General features: G+C 54.8%; 1 protein-coding gene across 1 annotated transcript in view; it reads right to left on the bottom strand.

Moving 5' to 3' along the window:
* Positions 1–13772, bottom strand: part of PAPPA2 (pappalysin 2) — an 88770-nt gene that overhangs the window by 74215 nt on the left and 783 nt on the right. Inside the window, exons 2-3 of the mRNA XM_027658350.1 lie at positions 13590–13752; positions 7333–8395 (exon numbers count right to left, since the gene is read on the bottom strand). Coding sequence (XP_027514151.1) covers positions 7333–8395; positions 13590–13752 — 1226 coding nt within the window. The remainder of the gene's footprint in view (positions 1–7332; positions 8396–13589; positions 13753–13772) is intronic.

Here is a 13772-nt window from a genome sequence, read left to right as displayed (position 1 = left end):
AAACTTTGCTACATTCACCCTAAACTGCTCACTGAAGGGCAAAACTTGCAGTCTTTATATTTGTCAGTAAAAGAAACTGAGATGCAGGAAAAAAAAAAATCTATTAAAGCTAAATATCTCATCCTTGTTTTATATTTATATATATTTATTGTTTTAAGGGTAAAACCAAGTCCCAAGCCTGCAACTTATTTTTAGATCCAGGCAATTGGGTGTCCCAGCCAGAGAGCACAAGCCAGCATTCTAAAAATGCCTCCCTCACAGATATAAAAAGGACACAAGATAATTTATTGGGGAAATTCTGTAACGTAACGATCATACACTGACGGCAAACAAAACAAACGAAGAAAATCCAAGGCTGCCTCTGGTCCCCAGCACAGCCCTTGGGAGGCAACAGTCACAAAGATTCAGCACCCTCATCCTTCCTAAAAACCTCCAAAACAAGTCCTCTGTCTCACACCGTCCCGGCGGGTTGGGGTGATGCTGGACTCATTCCCTCTTGCCCCATCACCCTCTGCAAAGGGGCAACTTGATTTCCTAAATAACAGTGGTGTCTAGGCCAAGGAAAACAAAAAGCAGTATGTTCACTTAAGGACTCCAGTGGCCACAGCTCAGCCTGCCAACCCAACATGGATTTAATCATACCAGAGACCCCACCAGCGCCTGGCCAACGCTGTCCCACCAGACATCCCGGCCAGGGTGGCTGCTGAGCTCCTGCCATTTCTGTTCCTGTGGTCTTGCCAGCCTGGCCAGGGGCTCAGCCAGCGTCCTCCACCCACAGGGTGGGTACAGTGGGATGAGGAGGAGTCCTGGGGAGGGCTGACAAAGAGTGACCCCTCCCAGCCATCAGACACACGCTGTTCCTTCACAATTGCCATCCCAATACAATTGGCCCCCCTCAAGTAAGCCCCCGAGTCAGTGGTGTTTGCTAGAACAATAGCTCACATCTGGGACAGCTGTTTTCCCCGAAAGCACCCAGGCTGCCTACAGCCACTGGGCAGGGGTCCTGTGCCCTCGCTCACACGCGGATCGTGTTCTCCCTCTCCCGTGGAGATGTGGTCACCCCTGGGGGGACCTGGCAGGTTCCTCCAGGAACACTCTGCCAGGCAGCTCCATGCTCACAGGAAGGCTTGGGGGACTGAGCAAGACTCATCCTCCAGCAGAGGCTTGTTGGAAATTAACCCCTGAGCCTTCTACCTTGGCAAGAAAGGGAGTGTGTTACTGTGACTTTATCTCCTACTTTTAGCACCCCCAAAAAAAGCAGGGAAGAAGATTTGGGCACATGAACAAGCTGCTTTGGTTAGAGCTGAAGCCAAAGACTGGGAGGAACCCCTTGGACCTGGACACCTCTACACTCCTGTGCTCCTCTTCCAGCCCCACTGCTCTGCTCCCTGGGCTAACAGAGCCCAGTTCCCACCAGAAGCCAGTGTGAAATGGAGCCCTCTGCTTCTGAACAGTGTTCCCAAGACCTGATATGGCCCCTTGGACAGCAGCACCTTAATGCTTAGTTCTTTACTCCTGGAAAGACGTCACTCCCACAATCTTGCTGGCCTGAGGGAGGGGCTGGGTCAGACTTTGATCTTGCCATGTGTGCTCTTAGACTGAATCTTCATGTTGGAGCCCCCATCACCACCTCCTCTGCCATAGCAATGCAGTGTCTCACCATTCCAAATCCTCCCTCTTGGGAGCAAAATCCCACTGCCGGGCTCGTGTCACTGGCTGAGCCACCCCGAGGCACATTCACATGGATGTAGCCTCTAAGTCCCATCATGAGCAAGCAGCTTGATGGACATCCTTCCTATCCGATATAATGTCCACCAAGGACATTCCCCCCTGTCTGTGACAAGTTTTGAAATCATTTATCCACGGGAAAGCTCAGAGAGTGAGGACTTTCCTACAAGGAAAGAATAAGTTTTCCAATGAGCCCAAATTCACTCTCACGAAATTTTAAAGCATCCACCAACAAACCATCAGGCTCCAGCAAAATGTCCTATTTATTTCTGCATCCCCCCAGTCCCAGCAGATCTGCTAGAGAGGAGAAGCAACAAGCTCAGAAGCCACTGAACCCATCACTGCCACCTTTGGTGTTCCCAAAGCACCCGTCTCCTCAAGCCCTGAGTCCAGCACTTGAGGCTTGGTTCTTTGGGAACACCAGGACAATATTTGGGTAGAGGCCAACAGAACTCCAAGAAGTGCCAGAGGGCGCTCGAAGGTAGCCAGAGCTCAGGTCCTGAGCAGGGGACCTCCCAGCCCTGCTTTCCTCATGGTAACATCATAGTCTCTTCCACTCCACACTTGACAGGCAGTGAAAATCACTGAAAACACCCTCTTCATCCATCCTTCAAGTGACCGACCACCACAAGCAGCAGCCACCTGCCACCTCCAGTTGAATCTATGCTCTGCAAATTGTTAGTGACCTCAGGTTGTACCCAAATCTTGTAATTTTAAAATAACATTACACATACCAGCCCCTCTTTCACAGTGAGAAAGGTTTCCTGTAGCAAGGGAAGAAGAAAGGGAAGTGAGCAGCTAATTTGAATGTTGTTTTACCATCTGGTTGGGATTAAGGTCTGAGCAGGTCAGCTGTGGCCCCATAAATGCCATCGTTGCCCCACCTGCTCTCAATTTGACACCGTTTATGCCCTCAGTTCCATCCACTTTCAGCTGAACATCTCCTGACAACGGGCTGCTCAAGTGCCAGGGAATAGCTGGGAGTGATTCTTTCATCTTCAGGGGTTGTCCACCAGAGATATTTAGTGAGGTTAATCTGGATCAGCTTTTGAAGACAAGGCTTAAACAGCAGGAGGTTCCCAAGCAGCCTTAACCCAATTAAGCACCCTTCCCTTAGGACTGGAGGCCAGCTAAGCTTGCATTAAAACCCATCAAGTGTCCTGTTAATCAGGTACACTTTAACATCACAGCTGTGGTCATCCCAGCGGAGGCCACCAAGACTGGAGACACCTCGTCATTTTTCACCTCCTTTTGTCACTTTGGTTATTTCTGCCATTACTTTGGGCAGCGAGATGAAAGGCCCAGCAGCTCAGCCCTTAGCCACTCTGCTCTCCAGGCTCCCCTCTGGTTTTTCTTTTCACATTAACTATGTCACACACCAGACTCTCATTGACTAACTGCCCGAGGGGGACCCTTGCTGAGTGTTAATTGCTGTTAATGAGCTGTTGCTGCCTTCCTTCCAAGAAAATTACAGCAGCACTCAGGCTGTGTAAGAAGATGGCAGTCTGCAGAAAATCAAGGCAAATTCTACTTCAGGCCCTCACTTTACACCGCCAGAAACTCCTGGAATATGCTTTAAATCAGGATGAGACTGGGTGAAGGATAACAGTCGGCAGCTCTCCTGATGTTGCCTGTCCCCTCGTTCCTCGTGTGGTGGGTCAGGGTGAATGATAAATCCCTGACTTGCTTCCCATGGATCCTGTTGGGGTGCCTTGCAGGGATGTCTACACACAGCTCTTCACCAGAGTTCTTGCTCAAGTCTCCCTCCAGCCACAAGTGCACAGTCTCACTGATGGGTTTTGCACGTGGGTGATGGCCCAGCTGGCTCAGAGCACAGCAGGGCTTGTCTTGGCCCATGTGCTACCAGAGGGGGTGCAGGAAAGACCCGACAAGATGCCTGAATGGCCACTGCCATCATTTCAGCATCATCCCCTACCCCAGAGCTGGGGGCAGCTCCTGCCTCAGCTACAGTTGGCTGCGTCCCCACCAGAGTTTTTATGGAATCTTAGAATGGTTTGGTTTGGAAAGGACCTTAAAATTCGTCTTGTTCCACTCCTGTGCCATGGGCAGGGACACCTTCCACTACTCAAAGCCCCATCCAGCCTGGCCTTGAACACTTCCAGGGATGGGGCAGTCAGAGATTCTCTAGACAACATGTGCCAGGGCCTCACCACCCTAACAAGGAAGGATTTCTTCTTAATAGTTAATCTAAACCTGCCCTCCTTCAGCTTAAAGCCGTTTCCCCTTGCCCTGTCACTACATACCCTTTTAATAATAATAATAATAATAATAATAATAATAATAATAATCTTCTTTCCAAAACTCATTTATTTCCCTTGCTAAGCATGGGTGAGGGTATATGGCAGCACCAGATGTGGCCTTGGAAATATTCTGAGATTTCCAATGGTTAAAAAGCACTGGAGCCAACCACTGTTCCTCAGGCTTTTCCCTCTGGTTTGCCTCCCTCTAAGCTGCAGCCCAGGGGAAGGGGATTTGAAATGAGGGATGTGTTAGGATGGTAAAAGCTTTTGCATGAGTGCTTAAGGTCGTTCAAGTCAAGACAAGGTACTGAGCCCCTTCACAAAAATGGACTCAATCTGTCTACAGTGCTGGCAAGAAATTGCCCGGTGTCTCGCTCTGACTTTCTCATTTTGATTATTTTTGGCCATACTAAGAAACACTCGAATCCAAACCACTCTTTGTGAGAGCCTTGAAACGAAATAAAGCGGACATGATTTAATTCATGAAAAAAGATCCTGAGATTTTTGCCTTGCCACCTTGATCTGAAAGGAGATGCAGAGAGCACCGTCCGCAGCGGGGGTTCCCTCTCCCCCAGCTCTCCCAAAGTCTCAGCTCCCTCCCGGGCTCTGGCACAGGGATGAAAAAGCAGAGGCGTCTCGGGGAGCAGCAGCCAGCTCGCTCGCTTGCTTGCTCTCCTCCAGTTACAGACCCAGAGCTGTTGTTCCCATCAAAGCACCTGGCTCCCATTGTGCCGCCTTTCCGCAGTTTGTTAAATTTTATTTCGCATTATTCCTCCCGTTTTGGCTTCCACCCTAAAAATCCTTCTGCAACTTCGCCAGCTGCCCCGCTCCTCATAAATGTTCATTTAAGTATAATACCTTGCACTCGCTCGGCAGGAGCTCTGCCTGAACAAAACCCCTCAGGCTGAGGTCTCCTGCTCCTGTATCTTGGGATTCATCCTCCAGCTCTGGGGGAACACCACCTGCCTGGCCGTGCTCAGTCTCAGCTTGGTTTTTCCCAAACCCAGTTTCCCAGTGGTTTTCCCACAAACATGTGTATTCTTCCCCAGGAAGAATAAGAAGAGTACCCTCAGCAGAGCTGAGCCCAGGGAGGGTGGGTGTCCACCAGCATCACCAGTTTGGACCGTGCTTTGAGCAACCTGGTCTAGTGGGAGGTGTCTCTGCCCATGGTGGGAGGGGTGGAAAAAGATGGTCTTTAGGGTCCCTTCCCACCCAAACCGCTCCACGACTCCTTTAATTCTGTGATCTCTGAAGAAGCCGGCCCAAGGCAGCTCAGAAGAGCTCAGTGGCAACAGGATTCTACTCATGCCCCCACATTTCTCAAATGCCAGGCACTTCAGATTTCGTTTTTCAGAGCTTAGCCTACAAACAATCAATCTTGTCTTCTGAGCAGACCAATGAGGTCTGCGGAAAGAAAATTGCAAAAGATTTGTTATTTCCCTAGTGTTCCCATTTTCCCATTCCTTTCCCACAGAAGCAAGGTTTTTGTTTTGTTTTGTTTTGTTTTCTTTCCCAACTTTCAGGGGAAAATCCTGACAAATGGAAGCCCTGATTCATACCAGCAAAAATTTGGCCTTTTTTAATTTAAGGTGGAGCCCTTCTTGTCTGAGGATGAAAACATTTCTCTAAACGCACACGGAGGGCAAGGACTGAGCCTTGGCCCTGCCAGAGCCAAGGCCAAGTGGTGTTGGGTGCTGATGGCCACCATGAGGGGAGAGTTGTTGTGCAGCCAGGAGGGCTGTTCATCTCCTCCATGCTCAGGAAAGCAGCTCTGTGCTGGCTCACAGCATGGGAAACAAGAGGACAGGCAGGCACAGAGCGGCAATGGTGGCTGTCACCACAGAGAATTCCAGAGGTGAGAAAACATCTTCTGGGGGTGTTACTCAGGCAGAGACACAGTGTGATGCCTCCCTCTGTGGCTGGGATGCATTGGAAGAAAGGATCCCCATCCTCCTCCTATATTTTCTCAGACAACTGAAGGATGGGTGAAAAAGGCTCAGGAAGGGAGGAGGGGAAGCCCTGCTCCTCTCTATCACCACCACCCAAACAGAGACACCTGCTCCCCTCCTCCCTCCATGTCCCTCCTGGGAGGAAGCAGAGCGAAGAAGCAGGTTTGGAAAAAAAGGATTTATGGCCACAGCCTACCTGCTCACACAGCACAGGGAAAAAAACTGAAGGAGAAAGATCAAAGGAGCAATGTGTCCCTAAAACCCTCCCTTGCAGCATTTCTCCATGGATGCTGCCATCTACACCACACCGCTCCCGCTCCGGTGGGCACCTCCACCCGGCACTGGGAGCCGGCAGCAGGGAATGAGCAATTTTCTCTGACAGCGAGACAGAAACGGCTTAAAAAACAAAAACAAAAACAAAAACAAAAACAAAACAAAACAAAAAAGAAAAAGCCATGACTTTTTTTTTCCTTCCCTGTCTCCGGCCAGAAAGTACACCTGGCAGAGCCCCGAGTGCTGGAAGCCATCAGTGGGGCCGTCGGCACTTCACAGGCTCTGGTGAGGAGGGCAGGTCACCGACTGCACCGAGGACACTGTCCCCAACACCCCGGGGTCCCCCAGCATGGGGGGTGGGGGTACCCTTCTCCATCCCGCCCCAGCTGCTGCCTCCAAAGGGCCCTGAGGAGAGCAAGGGTCCCCTAGCACCATGTGTTGATGCTCCATGGGTTTTGTTCCATGTGGATTTTACAAAGTATTTTGCACCTGCAGCACAGAGTAAAGCCACTACTTCCTACTCCGACCAAGGGAATCTCCCTATGGGCATCACTCCCCGGGGCAGGATTTGAAAAGGTTCATGTACACCCACACACAGCACCTCACATCTACACCACGACCTCCTTCTCCCCTCTCCAGCACTCAGGCAAAGGTATTTTGAATACCAATTAAGAAATCAGGCTTTAGGCATATCCAGGGAAGTTGGGGAAGGGGCAGCAATCCCCCTGCTGCATCCTGTGTGTGGGATCAGGGTAAGCAGTATCCTTTGCTCAGGGCCACTCTGCTCACCCTGAGGATGCCCACAATCCCTCTGGTATGTAGCCAGAGGCTGGCAGCCCTGCACTGGGAATCTCTTTGCAGGGGTTTTCCCCATGACCCCACACTCATTTTAGGGCAGGGGGAAAGACTTAACGACAGGGCTTTACAGAGGGGGTGCTATGTCACATTGTAGGATTTGCTTCCTTTGATGACAAGCACACCTATCCCACAGGAAAACACCCCTCCGCCTTCCCACACCGGGAAGCCACTGATTGGAAGCGATACCCAGGTGCAGAGCGGGTGTTGGGGGGAGGGTTCACCCCATCCCTTGACCCACCACCCCCCATAAGCCCCACACCTACCGATGGGGCGAGTCAGGGTCGAAGCAGGTCCTGGCCACGTCGGTGGCCCAGGGGTCGCAGCAGTCGCCGTCATCGAAGTCGTCCAACACGTTGTTGCACTCCATGTGGCAGACGCCGTCGCGGCGCTTCCAGGAGAAGCAGCGGCCGGGCCGCCGGCAGTCCCCGCCATCGTAGCCGGTGAGGGGGTGCTCGCACTCGGGGTCGCAGCGCTCGTTGCCCACCTTGCTGGGCTCGCAGCCCAGGAGGACGGCGCGGCGGCGCAGGGAGGAGTTGTGCACCTCCAGCAAGCTGAGCTGCCAGGAGATGTTGTAGGGCCGGAAAGCCTCGCTCAGCGCCCGGTGTTGCCGCCTGATCTGCTCCCAGCTGACCGTCGGCCGCCCGCCGTCGTCCTCCGCCAGGTTCACCACCCGGTACCGCACCACCTTCCAGCTCCGCAGCGGCCAGTGCCGGTTGTAGTGGGAGACCAGCTCCACGTTGTCGCAGGCAGTCTGCCCGCACCCGGGGGGGCCCAGTGGCCGCAGGACGGGAGGTGGTGGGGACAGCAGCACCCACTGCTGGGGGAAGGCGCCCTCCCGAAAGGGCACCCAGCGTTCCTCCGGGGTGGCGAAGCCCGCGGCCAGAGCCAGCCCTGCCACCCCCTCGGCCACTTCCTCTAGGAAGGGACGCTGGAGGTGGGATTGGGGCAGGGCACCACGCCACAGGGCCAGCCCGGCCAGGTGTCCCCGGAAAGTGTGTGCGGTGCCCCAGGCGTCCCCCCCCAGCAGCAGCGTGCGGCAGGAGGACATGAAGGCGCTGTGCAGGGGTCCCTCCTGCCCGCCGGCACGGCCGACCCGCACCCCGTCCACGTAGAGGGCCATCCAGCGCCCGTCATAGCTGGTGGCCAGGTGTGTCCACGCCTCGGGGCGGTAGCGGTGGTAGGAGGTCACCTCGGTGGCGGTGGCCGCCCGGTCCGTGCGGAGGGAGAAGAAGAAGCGGGCGTCCTTCTTCCCACCGAGCTGCAGGGCACGGATGCCCAGTGCCCAGCCCCTGTCGCTGGCCGTGTGCGAGCAGTTGTCGAAGACGCCTGTAGTGAGTCGGGGATAGGGGTGGAGAGAGAGGAGAGCTGGTGAGGACCCGAGAGCATCACCACTCCTCCCCGGAGCACAAACTGGGTCCTTGGTGGTGGGTAAATGAAGGTGGGAAGAGGCTGGGCAGTGGGTGCTGCATCAGGGGGACACCACAGCCCCCATTCAAAATCATTTGGGTGAGTAGGTGGAGTAGCCAGGAGGGATGGCAGAGCCAGAGAGTCGGGATGGAGAGGGGAGGAAGAGCATGGATGGGAGGAGAGGCCGAAGAGCGAGGTGTTTCTGAGCTGCTCTCTGTAGGAGTGCTCTGGCAGGATGGGATTAGAGGCTAAGCTTTTTATCTGCGGGCCAAAGCTTTTAAGAATTAGAGCACAGCAACCCAAAGCAAAACAGCCTCCTCCAGGGACTGCTTCCCCAACAGCCTCCAGGCAGATTTACAGCTCTCCTTTACGCTCCAGTTTCCCTCCCAGTCATGCATCCAGCGCAGGCGGGAGAGGGTCCGAAGGGGATGCACTGCCTGGCAGGTACACTCCTCAGTCCCTGAGGTCACCTGAGCATAAATCCATCCCCAGAAATAGCTTCAGGCTCAGCCTCTCACTGTGTGCCCAGGTGTGTTGCGAACCTGTTTTAGGCTGGGCAAGACCTGAAGTTGTGCTGACTTTCCCCCAAACTCAGGCTGCTGAGGAACCTCAGCCAAGAACTGGAGGCTTGCAGGCACTGAGTGCCCTTGGGGATTGGTGGCCATAAGACACTTAAATACTGGCAAGGGGAAATGGACCACTCATTGCTTGAAATAAATGCCTCTGGGTTCCTAAACCACCAGAGCCAGGATGTTCATAAACATCACTGGCTAAGATGGATGAGCTTGAAGTCACTCTTTGAGCCCCACCAGCAGCATCTTCTGGGAGCCCCCTGCTCTCCCATTCATCACTCCAACAAACAGTGTCCCCATGCTGGTGAATCCTGCTTCCATGCCCAGAGACCCTTTTTATACTCCTGCTGTGGCATTTCTTATTCTCCATCCTGCTTTTCCTTGCTACCTGGGTTCTCCTGTCCCTCACCATTCCCACTGCAGGCACTGCCTGCCCATCTCTGTGGCATCAGGGCATCGTGGGCCAAAACAAAGCACTCCTGTCCTGCCCTGCTGTCTCACCTTTCCCAGAGGATGCTCAACAAGACACCGTGGGGAAACTGTACCTGCTGCCAGGATTACAAAGAAGCCAGCAGAGAGAGGCAGAGGTGTAGAGGAGCAGGAGCTCCAGGAGGAGCAGGAGCTCCTGGCTCTCATCCAGGTGATGTGACTGAAGCCAGGTTACCATGACCCCACGTCTCCCCTGCCAGCCCTCATAAATGTGGCCGGCAAAGGTCACGTCAAGCCCCGTTGCACCCCAGGAAGCTGCACCCCTCCCTCCATCCATCACTTTCACTGAGGGCGAGATGGGTGGTGGCCTCTAAAGCATCCCACGGTCGTAACCACCCCGGGCACGGATCCCTGCCACTGCTCACTACAAAGGCAGCCACGCACAAAGCCTCCGTGGGCGGATGGGCTTTGGCCAACTCTTGTTTTCCTGTGGATTGTGAAAGGGGAGCAGAAAGACCAGGGGAAGCTGAGACAGGGAGAAGCCAAAAGGCGGGAGGCAAGCAGAGGAGCCTTGCAGGAGCAAGAAGGAGAGTAATTCTGGGCTGGGTGCTGGTCGAAAGGTGCCGAGGCCTGCAGGCTCGAAAGCCAACTTTTGGTCCTCGCTGGGGTTGGGGAAACAGGGCTTGGTACCTCTTCTCTTAGGAAAACTCACGCATTTCACCTTGAAATGATTCAGAATGCCTCAAATTTGATAAAACACTAAAAAATACAGGACAAACAGTGTCGGTGGGAACAGCCTCTGGGGTGAGTGTGAGGTATCATCCTCCCAAACCAGTGCTGGAGCCAAGCCACACCTGGCAGTGCCTGGTGATTTCAACACCGGCCAAAAGAAATTTCAGTGAACCTAAAACAAAGTATGAGGACTCCATCGAAGTCCTCAAAGGGACTTCATCCAAGTGATGTAAGTAAGGCCAAAGTCAGCTCTACAACAGTAAAGTAGCAGCTGGTGCTTCCTAGACATGGCTGGGGATGGCATCTCCACTGCAGTGGCAGTAAAAGGAGCATGAGGCAGAGCAGCACATCCCACAGCTCGGAGCCACAGCAGAATGGCAAAGCAAAAAGGTCCAGCAGCAGGTTCTGACATCCCCTGAGGGCTTCCATGAGAAATCATCAGGGGAGCAGTTTCAAGACCCCAGAATTTGCCAAGGAGCTTGGTATTTTGTCCTGGGGCAAACCACCAGGAAGGGAAAGAGCTGTTTGTAGAAGAGGTGTGAGGTACTTCCTCAGCCCCTGTAAATGCAGCCCCTGCCTCCTAACTCTCAGATGGGAAAGGTTTGTGCTGTTCTAACCTGGTTTGTGCTGTTCACCAGTGCCTTAGGGCGATGACTTTGGGATTTGAAACAAGAGTTGTTTGCAACAGCACAAAAAAAGTTGAAGAGAAGGATATCTGTGAGGGAATGTGTCCCATGGAGAAAAAGCCTCCAAAGAGATCAAGTATGCTGCTTTGTAAGGACCACACTCCAAGCAGCTTCTCCCACTGAGGCCAGGAGACTTGCAGCACAAGGAACAGCTTTCAGACATGCTTTGAGACAGATAATGAGGAAAATTGTCTGCTAAAGCTCTGGAGGGTCTGACACAGACCAGAAGCAAAAGACAAACATCAGCCTGGCACAAAGGGGAATCCTTTGGGGTTCACCAGAAGCAGAGCAGGTGTGAATGGAGGGAAGACAAAAAAAGTGGGAAAAGAAATGGCATCACATGAAAGGACTATCTTCTGCTGCCCAAAATGAGAAGGACGTGGAAGAAGGACCACCGTCCTTCCCTGACAGTGTCTGTGGCAGGGTGCTGGTGTCATACCCCAGCAGAAATCCCCCCACGCAGGAGGGGTTAAGAGGGATGAACAGCCCCATCCAGGGTGGCCCTGAGGCAAAATGTGGCATCTGCTGGAAAAAAAACGGCAACCCTGAGCCTTCAGTCGAAGCAGCAGCCACACCAGATGACAGGACAGCTTACTTTCAATGGTCAGAGCTGCTCAGCCTAGCCTCGCTTCCCAGGCACTGATGCTGAGATATGCTCAGCTCTGCCCTGCTTTCCTCCTGCCTTCCCTCACACACAGACACCTGGAGCATCTCCAGCTCCTCCACAGCTTTGGACCACCCCACACTCGGTCCCCTCTGTCTCGACGGAGCAGGAGCAGCAGATCAGAAGCAGACTCAAACCTGCCGAAGGGCTGGCAGCTGCTTGCATCACCTGCTCACACGAAATGCCAGCAGCACTGGCCTGTCCCTCTTGGCCACCGCACCCGGTCCCAGCTGCAGGGAGACGGTGGGAAGCGGACAGTGACTCAGGCAGCCGGAGGTGCCTGGGGCTGACTCAAACCCTGGAGCGAGGAAGCCGGGGGATATTACCCAAGTGAATGCCAGGGCTCACGGGTGGTGCTTTCAGCGCTAACGACTGTCCCACCCTCCACAAGGAAATTAAAAAAAAAAAAAAGAAAGAATAAAAAATAATAATCGTAAAAAATTGGAAATGTAAAAACCAACACCTGCAGGCCAGACCTCCAGATGCAAACAGCTGTGCTGCTGATGAGATGGCTGGGAAGTGCAGTCTCTGCATCCCAAGCTGCTGCCTGCTGGCAGGGAGGCAGCAGGGACCCAGGTGGGAAGGCAGGCAGTGATGTGCACGCTAGGTAGTTCGGTCATTTCCTTGTCCACAGCAGCTTTTACCCTCTGCCACCAGCCTCCAGCCCACCCCTCCTACCTCTTCTGCAGCACAGGTGCCATTATCACCCTAATATTGGAGAGATAAATGTGAAAGGGGCCAGGCAAAGCAGAGCGAGGTTCAGTGCAGTGATCACAAGCAAAGGTAGAGTTAGCATAGAGAGGGGGATTCCCCAACCGGCCAGCTTGGCTGGGGCAGCACAGAAACACAGCACAGAAACACGGGACCCCAGACATCCCGTGGGACCGGTACATCTTGGCGCTCCCATCTGTTCTCAGCCCTTCCCAGCATCCCTGCACTGCCCTGCCGCGCCTGTACCCAGCCACAAACACCCGTCCTGGCACGGCTGCACAAAGCACCAGTGCAGGAGCCACTCCGTGCCTGTGTGCCAGTCTGTCTCCTCAGGCCCCCCGTAGGATCGTTTAGGTTGGAAAAGGCCTTTAAGAGCAAGTCCAACAGTCAGCCCAGCACTGCCAAGCCTGCAACTAAACCAAGTCCCTAAGCACCACATCTATACATTTTTTGAACACTTCCGGGGATGGCAATTCCACCACTTCCCTGGGCAGCTTGTTCCAGTGCCTGACAACCCTTTAAGTGAAGCAATTTTTCCTAATATCCAACCTAAACGTCCCCTGGCACAACTTGAGGTAATTTCCTCTTGTCCCATAGCTTGTTATTGGGGAGAAGAGACCGCTACAAGCGCTACGACCTCCCGTCAGGTAGTTGTAGAGAGCGATAAGGTCCCCCCCGAGCCTCGTTCTCTCCAGGCTGAACACCCGCAGCTCCCTCAGGCGCCCCTCGCAGGACTCGCTCATCACTTGCCTGCTCCTTAGCTTGTGGGGGCGAGGGGGCAATCCCCGGTACAACGAGCCCCTGGGGCCGCCCCCCGCCCCGCGGAGCCCTCGGGGCCGCCGCCCGGAGGGGCCGGGCCGGTCCGTGCGTGCGGCGCGGCTGCCACCGTGCGGCCACCGCCCCGGGGACCCGCCAGAGCCCCGCACAGCCCCGGCGTGCCCGCAGCCCCGGGAGGGGACACCGGGGGAATGGAGGGGGGACCAGGGTGAGCGTGTCACCCAAAGGGACCTTCCAACTCCAGTCGAGGCGAGAGGGAGAAACTAGATGGGAGCTGGGACGGCGGGGCGGGGGGGGGGGGGGGGGCGGGCTGGGAGGACGGGGCGGGTGGGAACAGAGGGGAGGGGATGGTTTAGGGTTTGGTCTCAAGGGAAGGAGGAATATTCTACGCCCGCGGTGCTGAGGACACGGGTGTGGGCGCGGGGTGTCACCTGCCGGAGCGGGGAAGGCAGGGAGCCCCGCGTGGGGAGGCTGGAGGAGGAAGGGGGGGGGGGGGGGTCGCGGGATTGCCGGGTCCCCCATCCCTCCCTGCCGGGGTTTACCTGCGATGATGGCCGGGTTGCTCTGTCCGCCCTCCGCCTTCACCCAGAGCTCCAGGGTGAACTCCTCCCGCGGGACGGCGGGCAGCGCCTCCGCCCGCGCCGCCAGCTGCTCCCGGCCGCCCGAGAAGTACAGCGCGGGCAGCTCCCGGGGGGAGCCCGGCACCTGCGGCTCCCGCCCGCGCC

Source organism: Corapipo altera, unplaced genomic scaffold, assembly GCF_003945725.1.
Source record: "Corapipo altera isolate COAL_440 unplaced genomic scaffold, ASM394572v1 79, whole genome shotgun sequence".
Classification (NCBI taxonomy): Eukaryota; Metazoa; Chordata; class Aves; order Passeriformes; family Pipridae; genus Corapipo; species Corapipo altera.
Note: the sequence above shows the minus strand (reverse complement) of the source record. Positions and strands in the feature narration are given on the sequence as shown.